Source organism: Dysidea avara, chromosome 5, assembly GCF_963678975.1.
Source record: "Dysidea avara chromosome 5, odDysAvar1.4, whole genome shotgun sequence".
NCBI lineage: Eukaryota > Metazoa > Porifera > Demospongiae > Dictyoceratida > Dysideidae > Dysidea > Dysidea avara.
In genome coordinates, this window is record NC_089276.1 from 9,116,238 (window position 1) to 9,143,581 (window position 27,344).

The following is a 27,344-nucleotide window of genomic DNA, read 5'->3' on the forward strand; positions in this document are numbered from 1 at the left end:
ACAGTAGTGAAAAAGTTGTAATTGCAATTTCATTGGCTAGAATTTATGTTAACAATGTAGTGTTGACGCGTGTTTAGTACATAGTGACAAATTGCGTACATAGCAACGCTAATGCACAGCATTCCTATATGCAGCGATTATGGTATTAACTGGGAATAGCATGGGAAGCAGTGAAATTTGGGATAAATACCACTCTTGTTGTATTGGAAATGGTAAATTTCACTCGGCTTCGCCTTGGGAAATTTATCCCCATTTCCAATACAACACTCGTGGTATTTATCCCAAATTTCACTGCTACCCATGCTATTAGTAGTACAAATCATAGAATGAAATACTTTATAAGTCTGTCTTCAATAATCATTATTGTGTCTGCATAGAAAAGAAGAAATGTAAGTAAAAACGAACTTCAAAGTGAGCCATAGGCTGGTTTTGGGGCCTTATAAAGTACAAAAAGAAGTGAAATCCATGCTAAAACAGCCAAGCTGTGAAAAGATGGTGTGGCTTTAAAAAACCTGGGTGAAAAAAAGTTGTGAAATCAATGATGGCGGCCAAGAAATGGCTGCAATGATGTTAATGCTAATAAATTTTAACAATGCACACAGCCATTACACAGGCATTGTTAAACTTTATTAGCATTAACATCATTGCAGCCATTTCATGGCCGCTACCTTTGATTTCACAACTTTTTTTCACCCAGGCTTTTTAAGGTCACACCATTTTTCACAGCTTGTTTTTTTTTGTGTGGATATATTTATATATAATATTATATCTATACAGATGCTACAGTCATGATAGTCAGTAATCCAGCTGGTACACCAGTTAGTGGATCTACTAACACATTTGACTATCCCATATTGAGTAGTGTCACTCTGACATGTATGGTGATGACAAGTGATGGATCAATGTTTACAGTGATCAGCTACCAGTGGAACACTACAGGATGTTACACTAACACTGCTCATAATAGTGGTAATCCAGCATGTTTTCCTACTGGTCAGACAACACAAAGTGTGACTGGTAATGATCTAAATGCAGTGGATGCTGGTACCATCACTTGCACTGCAACTATTGGCGGCATTGACTATACCAGTGAACCATTAACACTTCGTATATCAGGTAAAATACAACATATCATTATGCATGCATGGCAGATACCAGGTTAAGTGTCATGGCATTTATTACACACCTTAGTTCATAACGTCAATGCAGAGACTATTCAAATTTGACAACCATTTGATGCTGGTGACTGGATAGTTATAAAACCCAGAATTGAAACGGGAAACGAAGCAAAACGAAATCAACCTGCAGTGACAATCACTATTATTATGCATGGTAAGCTAGCTATAGCATATGCATGGACTTTAATTTGATATCTGTTTTACTGATACATCGAACAAGACTCCAGGTGGCAGTTGTCTCTGCATGGCCGGCACTTACCAATCAAAAGATTATAAACGCCTGAGGGTCTTGGGACTCTGCAATAGAAAGTTTGCAGGGGCAGTTTTTAGGGGTTTTCCAAAAATCTCCCACTGAAAAAATTGCACGCTCCCCTACAATTCATGTGGGTGATAAAAAATCACCAAGAGTTATACATACTGTATTATATTAGGACTTTTCTACTGGCAAAATTTCATACTTTTGCATTTGAAATCACCATTATGGCGTTCAACAGTTTGTAGTAATCCCTTTTCTTTGGTCTTCGACTTACAGCTAGGCTGAAGTTGTAATTCCAGAGTGGAAACCCCCTCTGAAAATGTTTAGATCCGCCCCTGCTGTACTTGGGTAGGTGAGTGTTGATTGGCCCTTGACTACTTTCATAAGAAGTGTCACTGTGGATAGCCATAGTTCTCTGCTTATAGCGTCAACCCACATACTGCAGCCAACCATAGCTATACTAGTCTGTAATGATCAAGGTGAACTAGCTGTTGCTCTTATGAAAATAGTGAAGGGCCAATCATCAGTCACCTACCCAAACACAGAACTTTCCAGACCCTCAGGTGTTTATAATTTTTATTGATAAATCTAATGCACCTAACAATGTCATGCCCCATCCCCCAACCCCGGGTAGGGTGATTTGACAAAGTCTAGTATCAAATCCCCCACCTCAAGAGAGAGGGTTTGATGATCTATTAAAATAATTTTTGGTTCAGTAAACTGCCTCTGTCAAAACCCCCAGGGGTGGGGCAAGTGTAGATGTCAAATCCCCAGTAGATGTATGAGGACCTCCAGGGGTGGGGCTTTACATTCATGATAAGTGCCATGCAGAGAAAACTGCCACCTGGAGTCCGAGCTGGAGTCTTTCTTGATGTATCAGTAAAACAGGTGTAGCCTGACTGTGCATAATAATATTATAGTGATTGTCACTGTAGGTTGATTTCGTTTTGTTTCGTTTCCCATTTCGATTCCGGATTTTATAACTATCCTTGGTACCAATGTTTCAAAATCCTTATTTTGAATCAATCATCTAGTGTGGCTACTATTGAAGATATGGCATTTATATAACTAAATACGGTATACCCCTACAATACTCCCATCCCGTTCACCGGTGAACTGCAGTATATGTGAACAATTTGCAAAAATGTATACATTTTCATAATACATTGTTTATAGCATTGCTAATGGCTAAAGTTTCCCCCACTCAATTTGATCATGAATGGGACTAATCACAGACATCTATTGTATTGGTAGAGTACCACTTAAAATTTGAGCACTATTGCAGGTGGTAGTTAAATAAGGGTGTGGTGGGTGGGGGAAGTGGGTGGGTGGGTAACTTATAGGAGAAATAAGTGGAGTGAGAAGACGGGTAAAGTTGCCAGGCTCTATTTGACACTAGTGAATACTTTATGTCTACTGAGAACACTTGTGACAGTCCTGCTGCTGTCTGGCTGAGCTGTTCCAGCAAATCCAGGGTCATATCAGATCATCACCTGTAGATTAAAACATAGGAACAGAAAGCAGACCATTAGTGTAATAGCATAGCAAACTGTTCATGAAATACTGTATAATATTTGTGCAAAAGGTACCTTTTAGCACATTTGGTCACATATGAAAGTGAGATAATTTTTGTGTATAGTTGAGCAATCAAGTGCTGTTTTGTTGAATATTTGCTGTACGAACATTATCAGTGACTGGTTTTATATATATATGAAGGATAACCATTTGTATGATATTGTAGTTTCTTCAACCACTGTATTATACTGTACTTATGAAAGCTATGTGTATAGCATTATATAAACCTTAAGTAGTTTTGTATTAGTATTTTTGTAAGTTTCTTATCCTATGCACATGTAAAAGACTGCCTGACCGTTACATTTGTATACAGGAATTGCCATTATCGGAGGCCCAGAAAGTACTGGAAGTAGTGATGTGTCTACTTCCAACATGATTGAGGATTACTCAACTATCAGACCGATGGGAACTGGATTGCTATTTCGTTGTGTTAGTGGATTGGGACCTACTGGTAATGATAACATCGAACTTGGTGGATTACTTTTTGGTAGTACAATGATTGAAGATGGAGGATGTAATGGTCCTGTGATACAGCCTCAGGGAGCAACTATTACTAATTTTATTGGAGTCATTAATGTGTTTTTATGCAGTTCACTTAACACTAATAATGAAGGTGTTTACACATGTATGATGAAGAACAGTAGCATGATGGAAGAGAGTGTCAGAGTTGGAGTCTATTTGTCAAGTAGAAGTGAGTTGTAGATATGTTTTAGTAGTTGAATGTCTACAAAGATATGCTTCATATTTCTATATGCAATTAAGACACACGGTAGTGTGTCTTGTGACAAAGAAAGTTGGTGCGCCATACCGTGAGTATATTTACAGGAAGAAACAAAACACAATTTTCATGCACACATAGCTGTGTACTCCCTTCTCAAATTGGAATCTCTTTATGCTGTAAAACCGTCCACTTTCAGCACCCCACATACCAAATTTGAGTAAGATTTCCTAATGTAATTGTGAAATACGAGCTTTAAAGATTGGCTTCGGGTTTATTAGGGGGCTCAGGGACTTCAATTATTATTTTGGCACACTTTACAAAAGCAGTTATAATATGCAAATGCATAGCTCGATTTGTTAAAGCTTTGTATCGTTTTTTGTTAGATACAGTCAGTCAGTAGAATTGTTTCTAGGGTAGGATTTGTATGAATCTATGTGCAAATGATATCCCATATTTTAATACAGTGAAAGCTGTCTAATCAGGTCACTGCATAAAGAGGTATGTCTAAACTGGCCATTGTACAAAGTGACCTGTTTAATGCAGCCATCTCATTAATGAGTACAGAAAATCTTATGATGACTGAAATAGACAGGTTTCACTGTACAGAAATTGGTATTTACACAAGTTGATGGACAATTGTAGAGATAGTAATGACCTCACTTTTATAACTTCTCCTGTTTTTACCACTCCATCACAAAGCATCAATTCTATACTGGGAAATTCAGTTTCATTATTATTATTATTATTATTACTAGGACCGTGTCACATACAACCAAGTACATACACCAACGTTGCAACGTACCCATTGGGCAAGTATAAACAGTACCATAGGAAACACTCAGAGCAGGGTGCGTGTATCTGTGGAAATGATACATATGCATATGTACACAGTCAAGGGAGTTTAACTGGCATCAGAAAACCACAATACTAAAACACAACCTACACAAAAAACCAAGTTCTATATTGAAAGTAACTATATATTGTAGGTGTGACGTGTCTCTGAAGATGACTCAGCAGTGAAGTGAGGCTATGCAGAATAAGGGATATGGTGAAGGCACAATTAGCAATTGATCCCAATCAAGCCAATATGGCACAACAGACTCTGTTGTAACTAGAGGCCACTGGTGATGTACCTGTATATCAGCGGTGTGGCATTGGCACAGTGATCACAGTCTATAATATTATGCATACAGCCATGCACAACATACAGGAGATAGTTACACATTGTTGTATATGCAGCACTGCATCGGCTTCTTGTTTAGCTATTACAGACTCACAGTAGACTAGTAGTTAAGCTGAGTGGAAAATAATTCCAGCCGCCAGCAAGCCAGATGAAGGTGCCTGTATAATGAAAATAATTTCAGCTGCTAGCAAGCCAGATGAAGGATGAAGATGTAGACTTATAATACAACTACTGGTACAAGTATTACATTACTCATTACCTTGCTGTTCCAGCTGGTTGTTTATGAGCGCATCAGCTGGTATCCCAACTGGTCATCAGCTGCAGTGGTCGTTCACTGCATGACGCCTGGAGCGCATATCCTGCACACAAAATACACAGTTACAAATATTTAAACATACTTGTAATGTTGTTGCTTACCAGTAAAGTGGCGCCTGGCCTCTCCGCGGATGTTTACTAATCTTCTCGTTTGAGCAATCTGTAATTACACAAGGGCGTGGTGCCGGGTGTTATATAGAATTACACGTACGGTAAGGTCATCAGCACGAACAGGCGTACTTATTATACGGTTGTACCTTCATTCACAGGCGAATCTATCCCTGCTTAGTTCATGTCTCTAGGCCTCGTAGTTTTCTCAAACATTATTTATTATTTATTTATTTATTCATTCATTATTAATGGTGTAATTTTAACCGCATTTCGTATTATTCTTACTACTTGGTTGTATAATTATTATTATTACTAGGACCGCGTCATATACAACCAAGTACATACACCAACGTTGCAACCTACCCATTGGGCAAGTATAAACAGTGCCATAGGCAGCACTCAGAGCAGTGTCTGTGTACCGGTGGAAATGATACATATGCATACGTGCACAGGCAAGGGAGTTTAACTGGCATCAGAAAACCACAATACTAAAACACAACCTATATGCAAAAACCAAGTTAAGTTAGCTATATTGAAAGTAACTATATATTGTAGGTGTGACGAGTCTCTGAAGATGACTCAGCAGTGAAGTGAGGCTATGCAGAACAAGGGATATGGTGAAGGCACAATTAGCAATTGATCCCAATCAAGCCAATATGGCACAACAGACTCTGTTGTAACTAGAGGCCACTGGTGATGTGCCAGTATATCAGTGGTGTGGCATTGGCACAGTGATCACAGTCTATAATATTATGCATACAGCCATGCACAACATACAGGAGATAGTTACACATTGTTGTATATGCAACACTGTATTGACTTCTTGTTTAGCTATTACAGACTCACAATAGAGTAGTAGTTAAGCCGAGTGGAAAGTATTTCCAGCCGCTAGCAAGCCAGATGAAGGATGAAGATGTATAATACAACTACCGGTACAAGTATTACATTACTCATTACCTTGTTGTTCCAGCTGGTTGTTTACGAGCGCATCAGCTGGTATCTCAACTGGTAATCAGATGGTTGTTCACTGCATGATGCCTGGAGCGCATATCCTGCATACAAAATACACAGTTACAAACATTTAAACATACTTGTAATGTTGTTGTTTACGTGTAAGGTGGCCTCTGGCTCTGTTGTAGTCACTCCATGGATGTTTACTAATCTTCTCCTTCTGTAATAAGGGTGTGGTGCTGGGCATTATATAGAATTACACGTACGGTAAAGTAATCAGCACGATCAGGCGTACATATTATACGGTTGTGCCTTCATTCACAGGCGAATCTATCCCCGCTTAGTTCATGTCTCTAGGCCTCGTAGTTTTCTCAAACATTATTTATTTATTTATTTATCCATTCATTATTAATGACGTAGTTTTAACCACATTTCGTATTACTCTTAGTACTTGGTTGTATAATTACTAGGACTGCGTCACATACAACCAAGTACATACACCAACATGACAGCCCCCTGGTGAGGCTATTAGGCGGTGAAGGCACAATCCCCAAATCAACTCAATATGTCACAGTAGTGACAGATACAACACAATAGTGGCATCGTAACTAAAGGCCACCAGTAGCTAAGTGCCAGTACATCATTGGTGTGGTAATGGCACAGTGATGTGTACACAGTATATGTAATTATGTATACAGGAGAGAACTATGCACTATTGCAGTATTGTATGCAGCAATACATTATAGGCAACATCATCAGATAAAAATTATTAGCCAATATACAGTAGTAAAGTATCAACATCAACTAGAGCTAAATAAGGTTCATCAGTGGTGTAGCAATGGCACAGTGATGGGTGACACACTATAATTATGCATACACAACTTGCAGGGATAGCTACACAATACTGTAGGAGTATGCAAGCCAGATGAACCAGATAAAGGAAGACAGCCAAGCCAGCCAGAGCCTAGTAGCTAACTTGCCAGGTGAAGGCAAAAAAGATTAAGCACGTATTGAATTGCCTGACACTAACACAAAGGAAGTTCGCCATGCCAGCTGCACAAGACAAGATTGTTTACTTGTATTTCATATTGTAAAGAGTGTGGCATTTGTTTTATGTTTTCTTGTATTGTTAATTAATTAAATATTTTATGTGACTGGCAGCTGGCATGGAGACTTGAGACGTTACAAACATAAACACTTTCTTGTAATCTTCTTGTTTACGTGTAAAGTGGCCTCTCACTCTCCTGAAGTCACTTCACGGACATTCACTAATCTTCTCCTTCGTGCAATCTGTAATAATTAAGCAAGGGTGTGGTACTGGGAGTTATATAGAATTACACATATGGTCAAGTCATCAGCACAAACGGGCGCAATGATTATACGTTTGTGCCTTCGTTCACAGGCGAATCGATCCCTGGTTAATTTATGTCTCTAGGCCTCGTAGTTTTCTCAAACATTAATTATTAATTATTAATTTATTTATGACATAATTTTAACCGCATTTCGTATTATTCTTAGTACTTGGTTGTATAATTGATGTCATTTCGTATTATTCTTAGTACTTGGTTGTATAATTAGATGTAATTTCTTATTATTCTTATTACTTGGTTATGTAATTATCAAGACTCACGGTAGTTGAGTCGTGCGGCCAGTAAAGCAGAAACATGCGCCGCAGACAATAAATGACGCGACCACTACGTGAGGAGTTTACAGGAACAAACGTTGTCAAATTCGGCCTTCCTGTAACTCACCCGCCACGTACGCTATCCCTCTGAAACTCTAGAGTTGAACTCATCGTGTCACTAGTAACTACCACACAAGCAGTGAAGCAAATCCATGCCGATTGTTTCGTGATCGAGATTGCCGACATCAAAGGGGAAGTTTCATTTTTTTTTTTATCGCATGCAATTAGACGCAACTGCAGGTGTATGCCTTGCATTCCTTTGTGCATTCCAAACATTGATTGCCCTGCTATCGCTTCAGTATTCACTCAATCGCCTCAAGATTCACATCATCGATTTCACCATACATGATTATCCTACAGTCGTAATTTCAGCACCAAACGAAGTTTCAGTCGTCCTCAGTCGACCTAGAGGCCAAATACAAAACCCAGATTGTTGTTTTCCGCAATACTCGCTTGGCATGTAGGGCAATGTGTCTTTAAACTGTTCTGAAAGTTTCGTTCAGATTGAAGCATATGTTTTCGAGAATGGCTAATTTGAAATTTGAATTTAGTCGCCCCCACGTAATTTGCTCTCTCTAAGAATTTTACTCGGAATTTAAAGAATGATGCAGAGCACAACTGTGGTCACTGGGTATTGATTAACTGGCGTTCTATGTAGTTAATCAGTGCATAAAGCCACAAAGAAGTGTGCTGCCATAGATTATAGTCCACAGATATAATCTATGGTGCTGCACACCATCGTTCACTTTTAAATTTGAATTTAGTCGCCCCCACCATGACGTAATTTGTCCTCTAAGGGCGCGGCTTAAAGAATGACACAGAATACAACTGCGGTTACCAGATTTTGACACAAGCTGTGAGTAATTAGCACATGTAGCTAGCCAATTGTCACCATGCATTATTGCCTTTTATAGCACCCCCACACAAAAATTACACATGTTATTACAACATACAGAGGACACATGAATGCCAAACACTTTTCACAACAGTAATGTAAGAATTGTACAATAATGACTGTAATGTAACAGCTATGAAATGTTTTCCGGTGGCCTGCCATGGTAGCAAGTCTCACATGACGGCATGTATATTCATCCAAGCACAATGGGAGTAACACGTAAGTATGATGACAAGTTGGTATGACTCCATTTGTAGAATCCAGATGAGTGGGTGTGGCTCCAGTATGTCTAAACAGTTAACAAACATTCCTGTTATAAATACGTGCTAGAGTTGAATATAATAGCATAGTATTTAAATGCAACAATACATAGTCTCCATTGCATCACTATCAAACAACACTAAGTGGAGGATATTGTTGCATCTCTAGTATGTACACTCTATCAGTACAACCTGTCTTAATGCCCACCAGTGTAGAAAGACAACCTCTCTTGAAAAGTCAATTCCAATTGAGAATTTATACACTGTTACCTGCTTATTGAGTGAAGGTGGCAATAAGCAAGTTCCACCGTAATTTATACACATGATCTGATCTGTATATTCTGTCAGTGGATGAGATCCACTTGGCCAGGACAAAACGTGACCCAAATGTCCTGGATGATCCATACTCAACCCACTTATGACCCAGTGGCACAATGGAACTGAGTATAGAGAATACAATTTTATTTATTTCTAAGATGTGTGGATGTGTGGATACATTACAACACATTACATGTACATACAAGACATGCTACGTACTGTTTTAGCATTTCAAGTCACCACATTATGTATGGACCAGTCAACAATGTTTCATAGTGCCCATCAGTAAACCTGAAGAAAAGTTACGAAAAATAAAAATTCACTTAAGTGCAATGAAACCTCATTAATATGGCCAGCTGTGGAACCAAAAAATTTGGCCTGAATAACAAGGTGGCCTTATGAATGAGGTCATAAAGTACTGCATAGCTAGATTTGGGATCTACTAGAGGTGGCCAATATAATGAGGTGGTCTTATTAAAGAGGTGGCCACTAAGTGAGGTTTCACTGTACATACAGTTCACAATGGTGAACAATATTAATGGTTAACAATATACACTGAAACCTGCAGGTCACTTCTTGTGGAAGATTGCTCTCTACACAAAATGACACATTCAGAGATTGTATTTAGATGGATGATACAGTAACGCATTGTGACTTCAATACTCGTGATGTGTCACTGCTAGGCAGCAACCATATACACGGCACTGCCATTGCACAACATCGCACTTGCTCGCACACACAATTTTGCTCAAGATTTTACAAATTGATAATTAAGGGGTGTGGAAACTAGCTGCTTGCTTGAAAGACTGTGTGGCAGCTGTTTCCCTTCTGTACAAGTGGCCACCAAGACAGGTCCACTGTGGATGAAAGCCAGGGATTAGATATTTGGTATTTCATGTGTTGAAGGCATTCCAGGGCTTCCGGTAGTCTCAAATCTCACCACAGTTTAACTCAGGCAGTGTTGTGGTCACCACTAAACCACTGGAATGCTGTGTTATGGGAAAAATATATCCTATGGATAATGACTTCATCACTTTCTTCATCAGGAGCTTATAAGGACCAATAGTGAAACTTTTTACACTTTGGGCTGACAGCCAACTGCCTAAGTCTGAAGCAGTGCCTTTGGTGCTCTAACAGATTGGCTGCCCCCTTGTTGCCAGCACTCACTGTCTCATACGCTGTCACACACTAAATCCATCTCTATAGCCAGTTAGAACAGCATGCTTCTTACCTTTTTTAAGGCGCAAAATGCAGCCACCTCTTTAAAAAGCTAGGTCAGAAAATTTTGTCCCTACGGCCTGAATAATGACCAGCTTTCACTGTACTATTAGTGATTAGTGATCATGGAGGATTATTTATTAAGATACTAAAATATACAAACGCTACAACCTCTAAATATAGCAGTAAATTTTTTACCCTGGTCCAATGTCTGATAATCGTGAGAGACTCTACTGTGATAAATACATGTTTATCATGATATGTGCTAATCGCCTTTTTACAATTAAGTTTTACAACACAAATACATGTATAATTAAACTCACCAATTGTGACTAAATCCCTTCAATATGAAAAGACAAGTAATGAGACAACCTTGGAGACACCAGCCTCACAAGCCTATTCTGGTGCGCTTATTTAGTAGTAATATAAATTTTAAAAGCGTTTATTTACAACAGGACATAATTACGCGCCCCTCTATTGTCTCTGTACTTACTTACCTTTTCTTTACTATTCTCATTTCATTTCACAAGATCTCTTGGCAGGGGCGTAGCTTCTTCACTTGAATTAGTCAATGCTTGAAGTAGATCGAGATACTCTAATAGAACAGTCACATTTCTACAAGTGCCATATTTTTATATTGTAAAGTCTGTAAGTAGCTAGTAATTTAAACTATACAATCCAATGCTAAGCAGAAGTTGTAACTATGCTAAATATTGATTGCAGTGTTACAGCTATTTTGTGACTGCTCTAATAGAGTATCTTGATCATTTTAATGCAGTACAAGATGAAAGGCAAAGTGTTATTAAGGGTTTACTAGTTTAAATGGATGTTAGTTGACTGCAGTTGCATGCCACTAACAGGGCCGCCCAGAGAAATTAGGGGGCCCAGGGAAAAGAGTTAAAGAGGGGCCCAGGGGCAAGGAAGGGTCTAGATCCTGACTGCTCTATTAGAGTATATCGATCTTTCTTTAAACAGGTATTCAAGGGGCCCCTTTCGGGCTAGGGCAGGGGGCAAATACCCCAGTTACCCCCAATGTGGGTGGCCCTGGCCACTAAAATTACAGTTATTCTGTCACTGTAATCTAGGGTTTCTGTCAAAACCATGGAAACTCACCTACTATTATCAACAGTGCATTGCTTATTCTAACAAAAAGTATTGAAATCCCATCCAAAAACAGCTTATAGCTGTAAAAAGAAGTGCGCGTCCAAGTAAAGCAGAGTTAACTGCGACAAAAAGTAATGATATCATAATGCGGCCATGTGCAAGGTGTGCAAGTTGTAAAATTAATATTAGCTAATCAGATAATACAATGTTATTGTTAAAGTGTTAATGAGAACTATGTGATGCTGCTAGTTTTTAAGTGTGTGAGCATCTTCATAAATGCCACACAAATTTAATTCTCAATAAAGCAATATGTATTGATTCTCTGATAGCAATGAATAGTTTGAGTTTGGCCGCCTTTCCTGTATACGGCAATGCTACGAACAAAGGAAAGGTGGCCAAACTCAAACTATTTATTGCTATCAGAGAATCTATACACATTGCTTTATTGAGAATTAAATTTGTGTGGCATTTATGAAGATGCTCACACACTTAAAAACTAGCAGCATCACATAGTTCTCATTAACACTTTAACAATAACATTGTATTATCTGATTAGCTAATATTAATTTTACAACTTGCACACCTCGCACATGGCCGCATTATGATATCATTACTTTTTGTTGCAGTTAACTCTGCTTTACTTGGACGCGCACTTTTTTACAGCTATTAGCTGTTTTTGGATGGGATTATTATTACTGTGTAGAACCTCACAGAGAGTATAAACACACAGATGCAAGTTGTCTATCATCACTAGTGGCTCAGGTAGCTCATTCCACAGTTTGGTAGTGGAGGGTAGGAAAGAGTTGGCGAAAGTCTCAGTTCTGATTGGAGGGATGATGTAACAACAGGGGTGTCCTCGTGTAACTGTAGATAGTGGTATCAAGTTTACAGTGGTTTCAACAAATTCTTTTTCAATTTTGTAGAACAGAATCAGTTTCAGGTAATTTCGTCTACTTGCTAATGTGGGCCAAAATAGATGATTCATCATGTTTGTGGCACTGCTATACTGAAAATTGTCATTCATCACAAAGTGTGCCATACTACTCTGTATCTTCTCTATTTGATAAGTTTGGCATTGTAGAAAGGGACCCCACACTGGTGCAGCATATTCTAGAATTGGCCTGACTTGTGATTTATAGCAATTTGACTTTATGGCTTTTGGGCACTGGTATATATTTCTTTGTAGAAACGCCTTTGCAGAGTTATCTTTGGAACAGATATCATTGATGTGATCTTTCCAAGTAAGATGGCTGTCAATAGTGACTCCCAGATACTTGGCTGATGAAATTTGTTGCAGTTGTTGGTCATAAATACTGTAACTGTCTTTAAAGAGAGTTATCTTGTTTGTTATTGCTAAGTGTACTTTTATAGCTTCTCCTGTTTTGACCACTCCATCACAAAGCGTCAATTCTACACTGGGAAATTCAGTTTCATTAACATGCACTTCAGAAGGATCACCACCAGATATTTTTACTTGGATGAAGGATGGAATTGAACTACAAAACAATAGTATTACTACAAGTGTAACTCACACTGGATCTGCTGCAGTCTTCCAAAGTACCTACAGCATTAGTAACATCAGTAGTAGTGATATTGGAACTTATACATGTACTGTCACTAACCCTATTGGAAGTGATAGTTTGGACATTGTTGTTGATGCTATTGTTGGTAAGCAAGTGTCTGTGTTATTATACAGTCTAGATGCATACTCTCATGTACTCATGCACATTTGTGACCTAATTTTAGAAAACCGTCGATATACGTACAATGGTACTTTTGTAATAAAATGCATTCAAAAACAATGGGTAAAAAATGCAAGCTTCAGAAAAAAAATTATGCAAGTTTTTATCGCTTTGCTGGTTGGTGAATTGACACTCTTGTGGATAAATCCTGGGCATCATCGTGTTTCCCTATTCATAGGAAGTTAAAAATCCTTGTTTCATCTTCATATACAGGTGGGTTTCTGAGTTACAAACGTTTGTGTATGTTGCAGTGACAAAAGAATTTACGATGATTTTTCTTCAATGAATTCACCTTCCTTCCGGATCACAGAAGAATATCTTTAGCAAAACTCTACCTTGGTGGATGCACAAATGCATGGCAAATACAATGGGCAAAGATTCAACTCTGTACGCCATTGTTTCAGTAAGTTATGATGGTTTATGTAAGCGCCTGTAGATTATTTTCTCGATGTCTTCTGTACATATTGATTTATTTGCTCGTCCGAGTGTCTACTGTTGTATTTCCCACACTGCTTATCTTATGAAGCTGAAACGTAGCCAATCCATTCCTCTATCTCTGTAGACAACAAAGACCCAATAAAACGAATTTTGATAAATGTGCGTATATCGACGGTTTTCTAAAATTAGGTTACATTTTATGTTAATACTGGTTTCCTCATAATTGTAAACCACACATAATTATTAGGAGATCCTCCTAAGAGGCACACACTGTAAATTTTTGGCATTATGACATGTGTTGTGACACATCACTTTTGTGTTACAAAAAGTACTTGCTGTACAGTAGCTATATACTCTATGTTACATTGTAAAAAATGAAGTGTGTCTGACACACCAAAAATGTTGTAATACACACACCACTTTCATAAGTGTGTCTATTGCAACATTTTTGGTGTGTCAGACACAGTGTATGTGTATCTGACACACTTCATTTTGTACAGTGTACAGTAACATTATTGTGCCTTATTGAAAAATATCTTCTTCCTCATACTCAACAGGTGGTATAGTCTAGTCATATGCTAGCATCTGCATTTGCATAATGATTAAATGCAATGTACTATATTTATAATTTGTGCATGCTGAGCACACTTATGCGTGGGAGCAAACTTACTCCATTATAGAATTATAATACATTGCAAGTTATTCTGTAGGGAGTTCAGCTACCAAAAGTTAATCTTATAGACAATTCAGCTACAAGCAAGTTACCCTGTAGAGAGTTTAGCTACAAATATATCGCAGTAGAGATTAAGAGCATTGCAAGTCACATTGAAGAGAGTTCAGCTATAAACAAGTCACCCAGTAGAGGGTTGAGCTACAACAAGTCACTCTGTAGAGAATTCAGCTACAAACAAGTCACTTTGTAGAGAGTTCAACTACAAAGAAACTACCCAGTAGAGAACTTTATTAAATGTTCAGCTACAAGTAAGTCACTCTGTAGATAGTTCAGCTACAAACAAGTCACTCTGTAGTACATACAAGTCACTTCAGCACCAATCCTGCACCCTGTAGAGAGTTCAGCTACGAAAAGATCACCCTGTAGAGAGTTCAGCTGGAAACAAGTCACCCTGTAAAGAGAATCCTGTAGAGAATTCAGCTACACGCAAATCACCCTGTAGAGAGTTTAGCTAAATTTGAAGTCACTCAGCAGAGAGATCAGCTGCAAACAAGTTATCCTGTAGAAAATAATTGGCAAGTAATAAATACATGTATATATGTATATATATATATAATTTGTATAATTATTGTTAAAATAAAATACAGTTAAAGTATTAAAAATTTGCTTTTAATCTTGATTATGATTATGATTAAATTATATCCTTTTCTTCTTCCTGTGGAAAAGAAGATAGATTTAAAAAGCCCCTAAAGCTGGCCATAGTCCGGCTTTGGGGTATACAAATACAAAAAGAAATGATATCTAGTCCAAAACAGCCAAGCTGTAAAAGAAGAGTGTGGCCCCCAGAAAGGCTGTGGTGAAAAAGGATGTCAAATTCAAGATGGTAGCCAAGAAATTGCTGTGATGGTAGGTTAATGGTAAAAATTATAAAGACGACAATTCAGGTGAATTTGGTGCTGCTTGGTCTTGGCACAAATTCACCTGAATTGTTATTATTAAAATTTTTACCATTAACCTACCATCACAACCATTTCTTGGCCACACTCTTTTTTTTTGTAGCTTGGCTGTTTTGGATTAGATGTAACTTACAAGTTAGACAGGTATACTGTGTAACGTTTGTAGCAATATAGTCTTTTACATTCATACAGATACGACATACACAGTTACCATAGTCAGTAATCCAGCTGGTACAGCAGTTAGTGGATCTACTAACACATTTGACTATCCCATATTGAGTAGTGTCACTCTGACATGTATGGTGACATTAAGTGATGGGTCAACACCTACAGTGACAAACTACCAGTGGAACACTGGAGGATGTTACACTCATCCTGCTCATAATAGTGGTAATCCAACATGTTTTCCTACTGGTCAGACAACACAAAGTGTAACTGAGAATGATCTCACTGCAGAGGATGCTGGTACCATCACTTGTACTGTAACAATTGGTGGTGTCGTCTATACCAGTGAACCATTAACACTTCGTATATCAGGTAAAATACAGTGTAGTGACATATGTTTATGAGTGCATGACAGATACTATATGCCTCTACATACACCACTGAGCTATCCTATAAAAAGTGCGACAACCTGTCTACTATACTCAAACTTTTGTCTATTATGCTTATAGTACTAAAATCAAGTCTTTTATGCTCAAATGTACGTATGTTTTCAAACTTATGATCAGCAGCTAACCGTTCTAATAATGAGTGAAGTGTTTTAGAATAAGCGACTCGTTATAGTATGTTCATGTTGAGCTGAATCCTGAAAAACAGCTAATAATTAAAAGTGGATTTTTTCTCAACAGAGTTAACATTTCAGCCTACCAGATGATTATTGGTAACAGCAAAGGTGTCAACAACAGACACATATGGTTGGGCTCCATTACAAGTTCGGGAAAGGGCTGTAATGGATACTGTGCTTATATGGCTTCCCCATAGGTTATTAATATATTGTGAAAATTTTGATTGGCCGTAAATATTATGTCAAACATTTGAACAAAAAGATTTTGAAATATTTTTAAACAGTACTACAAATGAGCCAAATTTCAAGATCGTGTGTAATTGCATCCATGGGTTATTAAATTTTTTTGAGGATTCAACTCAACGCGAACTTGGCTGGAGCCCACGGTCCACCTGGTTCTGCATTGGCTAGACCATTTTTCTGCTACTTGAACATTGAAATACTCTAATAGAACAGTTATAGCAATACTCTTATAGAGCATTCAGTATAGAATATCCCCCACTGTTCATACTAGTTGTCTTCAAATCGGATTTCAGCAGTTATAGTGATTCATCTGCATGGCATTGTATTGAGCTAATTGATCAAGTATATGTCTTGCATTAGCAGTTACAATCAAAAATAACTTTGAAATGCTATTTCAAAGTGTACATTTCAAAAAATTCCATGGGGCAGCATTCCCTCAGACCCCCTGTTTTGGCATTCTTAGTACATGCAGTTGAGTATCACACAATAAAGATAATTGCTGACTTAAATATTACATCATCATACCTTAAAATAGTGTGCACAACTATGAGTCCAACCACTCAAAATCTCTGGGATCCGGCCCAAATGTATTCTTGTATTGCTGAAAGAGCATTATCAGTGACTGTCTGTGTAGAAGGGAACCATTATGAATATTTACTAGTTTTTCAGCAACTGTCTCATCAAAGATATGGCACAATTGCTTTTTGTTTACAGGTAGTATTGTATAGTGAGTGAAGTTTAATTCTTGGCCTGTGCATGCACATGTATAAGACTACCTGTAGTTTTTTTGTATTGTATACAGGAATTGCCATTATTGGGGGCCCAGAAAGTAGTGGAAGTAGTGATGTGTCTGCTTCCAACATGATTGAAGATTATTCAAGAATCATTCCGATGGGTACTGGATTGCTATTTCGGTGTATTAGTGGATTGGGGCCTACTAGTAATGATAACATCGATCTTGGTGGATTACTTTTTGGTAGTACAATGATTCAAGATGGACAATGTAATGGTCCTGTGATACAGCCTCGTGGAGCAACTATTAGTAATTTCATTGGAGTCATCAATGTGTTTTTATGTAGATCACTTAGCGCAAACACAAATAGTGAAGGTGTTTACACATGTACGATGAGGAACAGTAGCATGATGGAAGAGAGTGTTAGAGTTGGAGTCTATTTGTCAAGTAGAAGTGAGTTAATAGATCATCACAACAGAACACTGCATAGTTATATACTGTAACCCACTCTCATTTCATTTGTCTAGTAATTATTACTTCTATAGCTAAAACAATTTGGCTGTGCAAAAGGGCATGTACATGAAAGTTTCACTATGTTCACATTAACCACTAACATAGTAAAGTTCCCCTTTGTTTGTTATATGTGACTAAATATATATTTGATATATGCACACGCACACACACAGACACTAGTGAAGTTAATTTTTCACCATGAATAAATAGTCATACCAATACTTAATGCATAAATTATTATTATATGAATCCAGACATACAGTAGTGTGTTGCAATGGTGCGTCTACTCCCGGGAATACCGTATACAGCAAAACTTTTGAGGGGGAAAACTCTTGTGGATGCACAGAAGCATTGCAATTTGCGGGAAAATATTCACAGTTACATAGAAATCTTGCAATTCATGGGGAAAACATTCGTGGATAGTGGCTAAGCTCCTGGTGAAACGTGATAAGCACTTAAGGACCCCTACAGATCTGGCTAAGTCAGTTTCTTGAGCTTGACATACTTAAACAGCACCATGTGTTGAGCATTAAAAAATGGAGCGTTCCCAAACAAACACAATCCAATTAAAGAACGTCAAATGTGTGAGCTTGCAAAACTGCTGCTCTGGCTATGAAGACCTACAAAAATTAATGCAAAAAGGTATAGTAGTTATTAGGTTTTTGCACACAAAATGTTCGAGGGGAAAGCATTCACAGTTGGCAGCATAATCGCAAAAACCTCGAATGTTTTCCCCCTCAAAAGTTTTGCCGTATATGGTACTCAGGAATTTTCCCAGACATCAGATCACCTTTCTCTGGCATCAGAAAATCTACTGGTATGGCAGTCACGCAAATACACTGTTTCAATTTGTTAATTACGATCAGATTCTATTCACTAGGGCAGCATTGACTTTAGCAAATGCTTGCAGCGAATTCTTTTATGGGTAGTAGGCACTGTGCATTTAATTAAGTCTTACTTCTAACAATAGCCCTATAGATTAAGACTTACTAAATATCTGAAACACGGAGATGTGCCCCCAAAACAAATGGTGCCAATTTGTTGTTGCATTGAGGCGATAGTAGTTTATAGTTTGCCAAGACTGCAAGAAGTGAAAAATACTTAGATGACTAGCTGTTTGGCTACTTGATTTCAGTAGCAGGGTAGAGGTGTAATACTGAATAATCAGTGTCGGAATGTATTGTGATACGACTATGACAAAGGAGTGTTTAGGGAACAATGTGAGAGAACTACTGTAGTATGATACTTTGTCTATAGGATCACTCAGCAGGGTGTGGTAGAGTTGGAGGCTGGTTACAGGAATGATGTCCCTACTGACTAGATGAACCGATGTTATGATGGTTTTGTGATATGCACAAGTTGGTTCAGTAGTGTTGTTCATTATGAGTTGAAGCATCCTTTTGTGTGGCACGCCATGCTGCAGTCCCACATTCAATACATGCATTGTAGCTAGAGAACGATTGTAGCCTGTCAAGCTATTTTATATGCATACAGATAGAGTTACCAACTGTTACTAGCCAATTGTCATGCCATACACTTAAAAGCAACAGTTTGATGAATGTAGGTATGAACCCACACAGGTTGTTTACTTGACTAGCTGTACAGGTAATGGGCTTGCCCGGGCACCATGTTTGGGCTAGATATGCCCCTGGTGTGTCGTGTGGCCAAGAAAGCTGGCACGCCACACTGAGTATATTTACAGGAAGAAACAAAACATGATTTTCATGCATACAGAGCTCCATGCTCCCTTCTTGAATTGGAACAATTTTTATACTGCAAACACTCTCCACTCTCAGCATCCCACATAACAAATTTGACATAAAAATTCTTTATAGACCAATAGTATGCCTAACTTGAAAGGAGTTTACTTTGTTATAAAACACTATTACAAAATTAATCCAAACACTACATACTTTATATAGCCATAAACAAGCGATCACAAAATCAAGACACATGGTAGTGTGTTGTGTGGCCAAGAACGCCGGCGCACCACACTGTGAGTATATTAACAGGAGGTAACAAAACACGATTTTCATGCATACGCAGCTGCGTTTTCCCTTCTCGAATTAGAATCATTTTTATACCGCAAATGCCCTCCACTTTCAGCACTCCACATACCAAATGTGAGCAAGATTGTTTAATGCAATCATGAAATATAAGCCTTCAAAAATCAGCTTAATTTCTTTGTTAAGGGAGATCAGGGCTTAGATTCTTTTTTTCGCACACTTTACAAAACCCGTTATAAAATTCAAATGCGTAGTTTGATTATTGTAAACTTTAGTACACTTTAATTAAGAATGCATTGTGGCACAATTACGTACCAAGCTTGGTGCAAATATCATTAATAGTCATAGAATTATGGATGATTATTTGCATTAAAAAAGGCCGACTTGTTGTCATGCCTACAGGGTAAATTGCATATGGGAATAGCTTTAAAAATTGGTATGCATATAGGGTAACCATCATCGCTCAAACCTTTTTGTGATTTAAAAGAAATCACACTGACAGCTATAGAGTTACAAGGCAAAAGCTAAACAACTGTAAATTTCTGGGTCGAAATTTTCTAATAGAACAGTCACCGCAGGGTAAAAAAGGTACATGAAAATTTCAAATAAAAACTGACCAGTGTTCAAACCTGGGACCTCCATACTGAAAACTTAAGCACTGAGCCGCTGCTATCATGGCTGATCTCCTCACTCAATTTCTACTTTATAAAATGAAAATTATAATTGAAAGCTACTCAGTAGTAAAACTTCATAATTTCATAGATCTACCAATGGAAGATCTAGATTGTTCTAGAACATTCTATGTGTGTTCTACTAGAAATTGTCAAAATAAATGTGCACTCTATTAGAGCATTACAAACGTAATCAAATAAATACAATACTATTACAGCTTCTCTAGTCGAAGCCAATATTATGGTACAGATCGGTGGGGTAGTACACTACTATTAAAACCTTCTCACGCCAATCGTCATCATCATAATCATCATAATGAGTGCTATGCTAATCAAACTTGTCACAACAGGTTGTAAATTGTAGTCTAGCACAAAAGGTGCAAGATTTCTGTGCTTTGTAAATTGAGCAACTGCAGCTTATCAGATTTTGCATGAATAATTGAAATACTCTAATAGAACAGTCAGTGCAAAATCTTAGACAAATAGTATACCTAATTTGAAAGGAATTTACTCTTTAAAAACATTATTGCAATAAATGCAGGCACTACACATATATTACGTTTTATAAAATCGTGAACAAGCAAGCACAAAATTATGTTAGTATAAATAGGCTTTGGTATACAAATTGGTAAGTTGTTTTTCTGTATTACTTATGGTTATATCATCTTCATTGCATCTGTAGAAGATAAGAAGAACAATGATTTGTGTAAAAACAAACATCAAAGCCAGTTTATGGCTGGCTTTGGGTATATATTTAAAATACAAAAAGAAGTGAAATCCATGCAAAAACAGCTAAGCTGTATAAAAAAGGTGCAGCCTTCAACAATCCTGCATGAAAAAAGTTGTGAAATGAAAGGCTGTGGCCATGAAATTGCTGCAATGATGTTGATGATAATAAATTTTAATAATGGCTTTCTTGCATTAATAAAATTTATTATCATCAACATCATTGCAGCCATTTCATGACCGCCACCTTTGACTTTGTAACTCTTTTCGTCCAGGCTTTTTGAAGGCTGCATCTTTTTAATACAGTTTGGCTGTTTTTGTGTGTATTATATGATTGTAAATTAGAATTGGTATCACATAGTTCTGTGGTCATGATATGGCGGCCATGATATGGCTGCAATGATGTGGATGATAATAATTTATGACTATTATTAATGTTATTGAATTATTAAACGCTTAAACATAAATTAGTGATCCTTGTACAGATGTAGCTGAGGTTCTTGTGCACATGTTAATGGTCTCACATTTTATAGCTCCACCTGTTTTGACTACAACATCACAAACAATCCATGCTGCACAGGGTGATTCAGTTTCATTAACATGCACTTCAGAAGGATCACCACCAGATACTTTTACTTGGATGAAGGATGGAGTTCAACTACAAAACAACATCAATACTACAAGTGTGACTTACACTGGATCTGTTGCAGTCTTCCAAAGTACCTACAGCATTAGTAACATCAGTAGTAGTGATATTGGGAATTATACATGTACTGTCTCTAACCCTATTGGAAGTGATAGTTTGGAAATTGTTCTTGATAATCTTTTCACTACCAGTAAGCAAGTGTCAATGTGTTTATGTATAATTCTGGTGTATGTACAGAAGGATACAATTATACATTCTATTGATGTCAATATGGCATATAGCAGAAATATCACATTGACAAATTTCTCAAAAGTTATGCATATAACATTTAAATTTCTAAGAATTTCATAAAACATGTAAGCTGTGCATAATAACCAGGGAGTAACTCTTCTTTTGAACTATTATTATTGTGACACACAAGTAAAATACCAAACGACTCTCTATTAAAGCATTTATCTTATTCTGTAAATGCTTTTGCATCTTTACAAACAATATTCATGAAGTCCTAAATGCTGATGTTGGTTTGTAGGTCCTAAGAAATGCTTGTACAAAATTTGGTGTGGATGTGCCCATGCTGGGACACTCTTTTAAGAAATATTCAAATGCATGTCTAAGTTTTAGTAACCTAATGGTCCTGTGTTTAGCACTTAAGGATGCTACTACTGTACAAGGCTTGATGGTTTAAAATCCTGTATTTGAAGTCTATATTGTTTACACCATAGCTCGTTGTTCGGCTTTGACAGTAGTAAGCAAGAAATTGGCAGAAACAAACCCATTACATCTACCTCTTACTCCACATTGTTCTTACTATCCATTTAAATGCTACTAATATTATTGGTGCATAATTGAAGTGCCAAGAAAACTGTATTCTGAGTCATTTTAGCTAACTACGTAGTTCAAATATCTAGTCAGTAAAACATGAATAAAAATCTGCCCTCCCACGCTGCCTACAGGAGGATAAGAAACTAAAAATTAACCTAAAGTGTAGAAACTGAAGATTAATGACCTTCACTATACAGGTACATATGCTGTTACTGTAGCATATTGCATATTTTTATATAGAAGACACACGGTAATGTGTCATGCGGCCAAGAAAGCTGGCGTACCACACCGTGAGTGTATTAGCAGGAAGAAAGAAAACAGCTTTTTTCACACGTGCATAGCTCCATGGCCCCTTCTCCAAAGCACACCATTTTTGCATTACAGCTGTCTTCCAGGTAGGGTACGCCACACAGCAACTTTGATTAAATTTGCAACAGCCATTTGCGAGATATGGGTGTTCAAAAGTTTGGTTTAATTTCTTCGTTTTTTTCTTCTTATGCCATATGGGGGGGGGGGGGGGGGGGGGGGGGCTACAGGGGGTTCAATTGTTCTTTTTGCACACTTTGCAAAATAATACTATAAAATTCAAATGTGTAACTCAATTGCCTTAATCTTTGGCTCAAATGAAGTGCGTGTAACGGTGGATTCACGTACCAAGTTTGCTGTAAATCTGAGGAATATCCAAAGAGTCATGAGCTTTTATTCACATAAAAAGAGATTAAACTTCTGTCACGGCAACAAGGTAAACCGAGTACAGGAATAACTTGAAAATTGGACTGTAGATAGGCTGATCATCGGTAGCAGTGCTTTTTGATAGTTTGAATAGCAATAGAAATACAGCAACAAAGTTATAAAGCAAAAACCAAACAAATATAAAATTGTGGGATCGGGATACTCTAATAGAGCAGTCACCACGGGGGAAAAAGGTGCACAAAAAATGTCGAAAAAAAAATGTTACCAGAGCTCAAACCAGGCACCTCCATACCTAACACCTGCATACTTAACCACTGAACCACTGCTACCTTGACTGATCACCTCACTTAATTTCTGCTTTATAAATGAAATTTCTGGTTGAAATCTGCTCAGTTATTTGTAATTTCCAATACCAATAGATCAGTCAATAGAAGTACTAGATTGTTGTAGAACATTCTTTGTATGTTCTATTAGAAGTCCACAAAAATGTGCACTCTATTAGAGTATTACAATAATATTATCAAATATTGAATTAAATCATACAATGAAATACTTTATAAGTCTGTCTTCAATAATCATTATTGTGTCTGCATAGAAAAGAAGAAATGTGAGTAAAAACAAACTTCAAAGTGAGCCATAGGCTGGTTTTGGGGCCTTATAAAGTACAAAAAGAAGTGAAATCCATGCAAAAACAGCCAAGCTGTGAAAAGATGGTGTGGCTTTAAAAAGCCTGGGTGAAAAAAAGTTGTGAAATCAATGGTGGCGGCCAAGAAATGGCTGCAATGATGTTAATGCTAATATATTTTAACAATACACACAGCCATTACACAGGCATTGCTAAACTTTATTAGCATTAACATCATTGCAGCCATTTCATGGCCGCTACCTTTGATTTCACAACTTTTTCAGCCAGGCATTTTAAGGTTACACCATTTTTTCACAGCTTGTCTTTTTTTGTGTGGATATATTTATATATAATATTATATCTATACAGATGCTACAGTCATGATAGTCAGTAATCCAGCTGGTACACCAGTTAGTGGATCTACTAACACATTTGACTATCCCATATTGAGTAGTGTCACTCTGACATGTATGGTGATAACAAGTGATGGATCAACATTTACAGTGACCAACTACCAGTGGAACACTACAGGATGTTACACTAACACAGCTCATAATAGTGGTAATCCAACATGTTTTCCTACTGGTCAGACAACACAAAGTGTGACTGGTAATGATCTAAATGCAGAGGATGCTGGTACCATCACTTGCACTGCAACTATTGGTGGTATTGACTATACCAGTGAACCATTAACACTTCGTATATCAGGTAAAATACAACATATCATTGTGCATGCATGGCAGATACCAGGTTAAGTGTCATGGCATTTATTACACACCTTAGTTCATAACGTCAATGCAGAGACTATTCAAATTTGACAACCATTTGATGCTGGTGACCGGATAGTTATAAAACCCAGAATTGAAACGGGAAACGAAACAAAACGAAATCAACCCTGCAGTAACAATCGCTATTATTATGCACGGTAAGCTAGCTATAGCATATGCACAGACTTTAATTTGATATCTGTTTTACTGATACATCAAACAAGACTCCAGGTGGCAGTTTTCTCTGCATGGCCGGCGCTTATCAATCAAAAGATTATAAATGCCTGAGGGTCTAGGGACTCTACAATAGAAAGTTCGCAGGGGAAGCTTTTAGGGGGGTTCTTGACCACTTTCATAAGAGGTTTCACTGTGGATAGCCATAGTTATCTGCTTATAGCGTCAACCCACATACTGCAGCCAACCATAGCTATACTAGTCTGTAATGATCAAGGTGAACTAGCTGTTGCTCTTATGAAAATAGTGAAGGGCCAATCATCAGTCACCGAAACACAGAACTTTCCAGACCCTCAGGTGTTTATAATTTTTATTGATAAATCTAATGCACCTAACAATGTCATGCCCCATCCCCCAACCCCGGGTAGGGTGATTTGACAAAGTCTAGTATCAAATCCCCCACCTCAAGAGAGAGGGTTTGATGATCTATTAAAATAATTTTTGGTTCAGTAAACTGCCGCTGTCAAAACCCCCAGGGGTGGGGCAAGTGTAGATGTCAAATCCCCAGTAGATGTATGAGGACCTCCAGGGGTGGGGCTTTACATTCATGATAAGTGCCATGCAGAGAAAACTGCCACCTGGAGTCCGAGCTGGAGTCTTTCTTGATGTATCAGTAAAACAGGTGTAGCCTGACTGTGCATAATAATATTATAGTGATTGTCACTGTAGGTTGATTTCGTTTTGTTTCGTTTCCCGTTTCGATTCCGGATTTTATAACTATCCTTGGTACCAATGTTTCAAAATCCTTATTTTGAATCGATCATCTAGTGTGGCTACTATTGAAGATGTGGCATTTATATAACTAAATACGGTATACCCCTACAATACTCCCATCCCGTTCACCGGTGAACTGCAGTATATGTGAACAATTTGCAAAAATGTATACATTTTCATAATACATTGTTCATAGCATTGCTAATGGCTAAAGTTTCCCCCACTCAATTTGATCATGAATGGGACTAATCACAGGCATCTATTGTATTGGTAGAGTACACTTAAAATTTGAGCACTATTGCAGGTGGTAGTTAAATAAGGGTGTGGTGGGTGGGGGAAGTGGGTGGGTGGGCAACTTATAGGAGAAATAAGTGGAGTGAGAAGACGGGTAAAGTTACCAGGCTCTATTTGACACTAGTGAATACTTTATGTCTACTGAGAACACTTATGACATTCCTGCTGCTGTCTGGCTGAGCTGTTCCAGTAAATCCAGAGTCATATCAGATCATCACCTGTAGATAAAAACACAGGAACAGAAAGCAGACCATTAGTGTAATAGCATAGCAAACTGTTCATGAAATACTGTATAATATTTGCGCAAAAGGTACCTTTTAGCACATTTGGTCACATATGAAAGTGAGATAATTTTTGTGTATAGTTGAGCAATCAAGTGCTGTTTTGTTGAATATTTGCTGTAAGAACATTATCAGTGACTGGTTATATATATATATATATATATATATATATATATATATATATGAAGGATAACCATTTGTATGATATTGTAGTTTCTTCAACCACTGTATTATACTGTACTTATGAAAGCTATGTATATAGCATTATATAAACCTTAAGTAGTTTTGTATTAGTATTTTTGTAAGTTTCTTATCCTATGCACATGTAAAAGACTGCCTGACCGTTACATTTGTATACAGGAATTGCCATTATCGGGGGCCCAGAAAGTACTGGAAGTAGTGATGTGTCTACTTCCAACATGATTGAGGATTACTCAACTATCAGACCAATGGGAACTGGATTGCTATTTCGTTGTGTTAGTGGATTGGGACCTACTGGTAATGATAACATCGAACTTGGTGGATTACTTTTTGGTAGTACAATGATTGAAGATGGAGGATGTAATGGTCCTGTGATACAGCCTCAGGGAGCAACTATTACTAATTTTATTGGAGTCATTAATGTGTTTTTATGCAGTTCACTTAACACTAATAATGAAGGTGTTTACACATGTATGATGAAGAACAGTAGCATGATGGAAGAGAGTGTCAGAGTTGGAGTCTATTTGTCAAGTAGAAGTGAGTTGTAGATATGTTTTAGTAGTTGAATGTCTACAAAGATATGCTTCATATTTCTATATGCAATTAAGACACACTACCGTGTGTCTTGTGACAAAGAAAGTCGGTGCGCCATACCGTGAGTATATTTACAGGAAGAAACAAAACACAATTTTCATGCACACATAGCTATGCACTCCCTTCTCAAATTGGAATCTTTTTATGCTGTAAAACCGTCCACTTTCAGCATCCCACATACCAAATTTGAGTAAGATTTCCTAATGTAATTGTGAA

The 27,344-nt window shown here is 37.6% G+C and overlaps 1 protein-coding gene and 1 long non-coding RNA gene across 2 annotated transcripts; one reads left to right on the forward strand and one right to left on the reverse strand.

Moving 5' to 3' along the window:
* The first annotated feature begins 788 nt into the window (after window positions 1-788).
* LOC136254978 (hemicentin-1-like) lies at window positions 789-27,082 on the forward strand. The gene is made up of 8 exons (XM_066047698.1): window positions 789-1,116; window positions 3,323-3,700; window positions 13,141-13,437; window positions 15,771-16,115; window positions 17,411-17,794; window positions 21,791-22,093; window positions 24,413-24,751; window positions 26,694-27,082. Exons 1-8 carry the CDS (start codon window positions 789-791, stop codon window positions 27,080-27,082), a joined length of 2,763 nt encoding a protein of 920 aa, XP_065903770.1.
* Window positions 9,042-11,072, reverse strand: LOC136257001 (uncharacterized). The gene is made up of 3 exons (XR_010701756.1): window positions 10,989-11,072; window positions 9,667-9,738; window positions 9,042-9,158 (listed from the first exon to the last, which is right to left on the reverse strand). It is a non-coding gene; the product is annotated as an uncharacterized lncRNA (long non-coding RNA).
* Window positions 27,083-27,344: the final 262 nt, after the last annotated feature.

What these genes read in the sequence shown, in the direction of transcription:
- LOC136254978 (XM_066047698.1), top strand. Translation starts at nt 789, where the DNA reads ATGATAGTCAGTAATCCAGCTGGTACACCAGTTAGTGGATCTACTAAC. An exon ending in ATTAACACTTCGTATATCAG is followed by an intron (nt 1,117 to 3,322) that starts GTAAAATACAAC and finishes ATTTGTATACAG; the next exon opens with GAATTGCCATTATCGGAGGC. An exon ending in AGTCTATTTGTCAAGTAGAA is followed by an intron (nt 17,795 to 21,790) that starts GTGAGTTAATAG and finishes CACATTTTATAG; the next exon opens with CTCCACCTGTTTTGACTACA.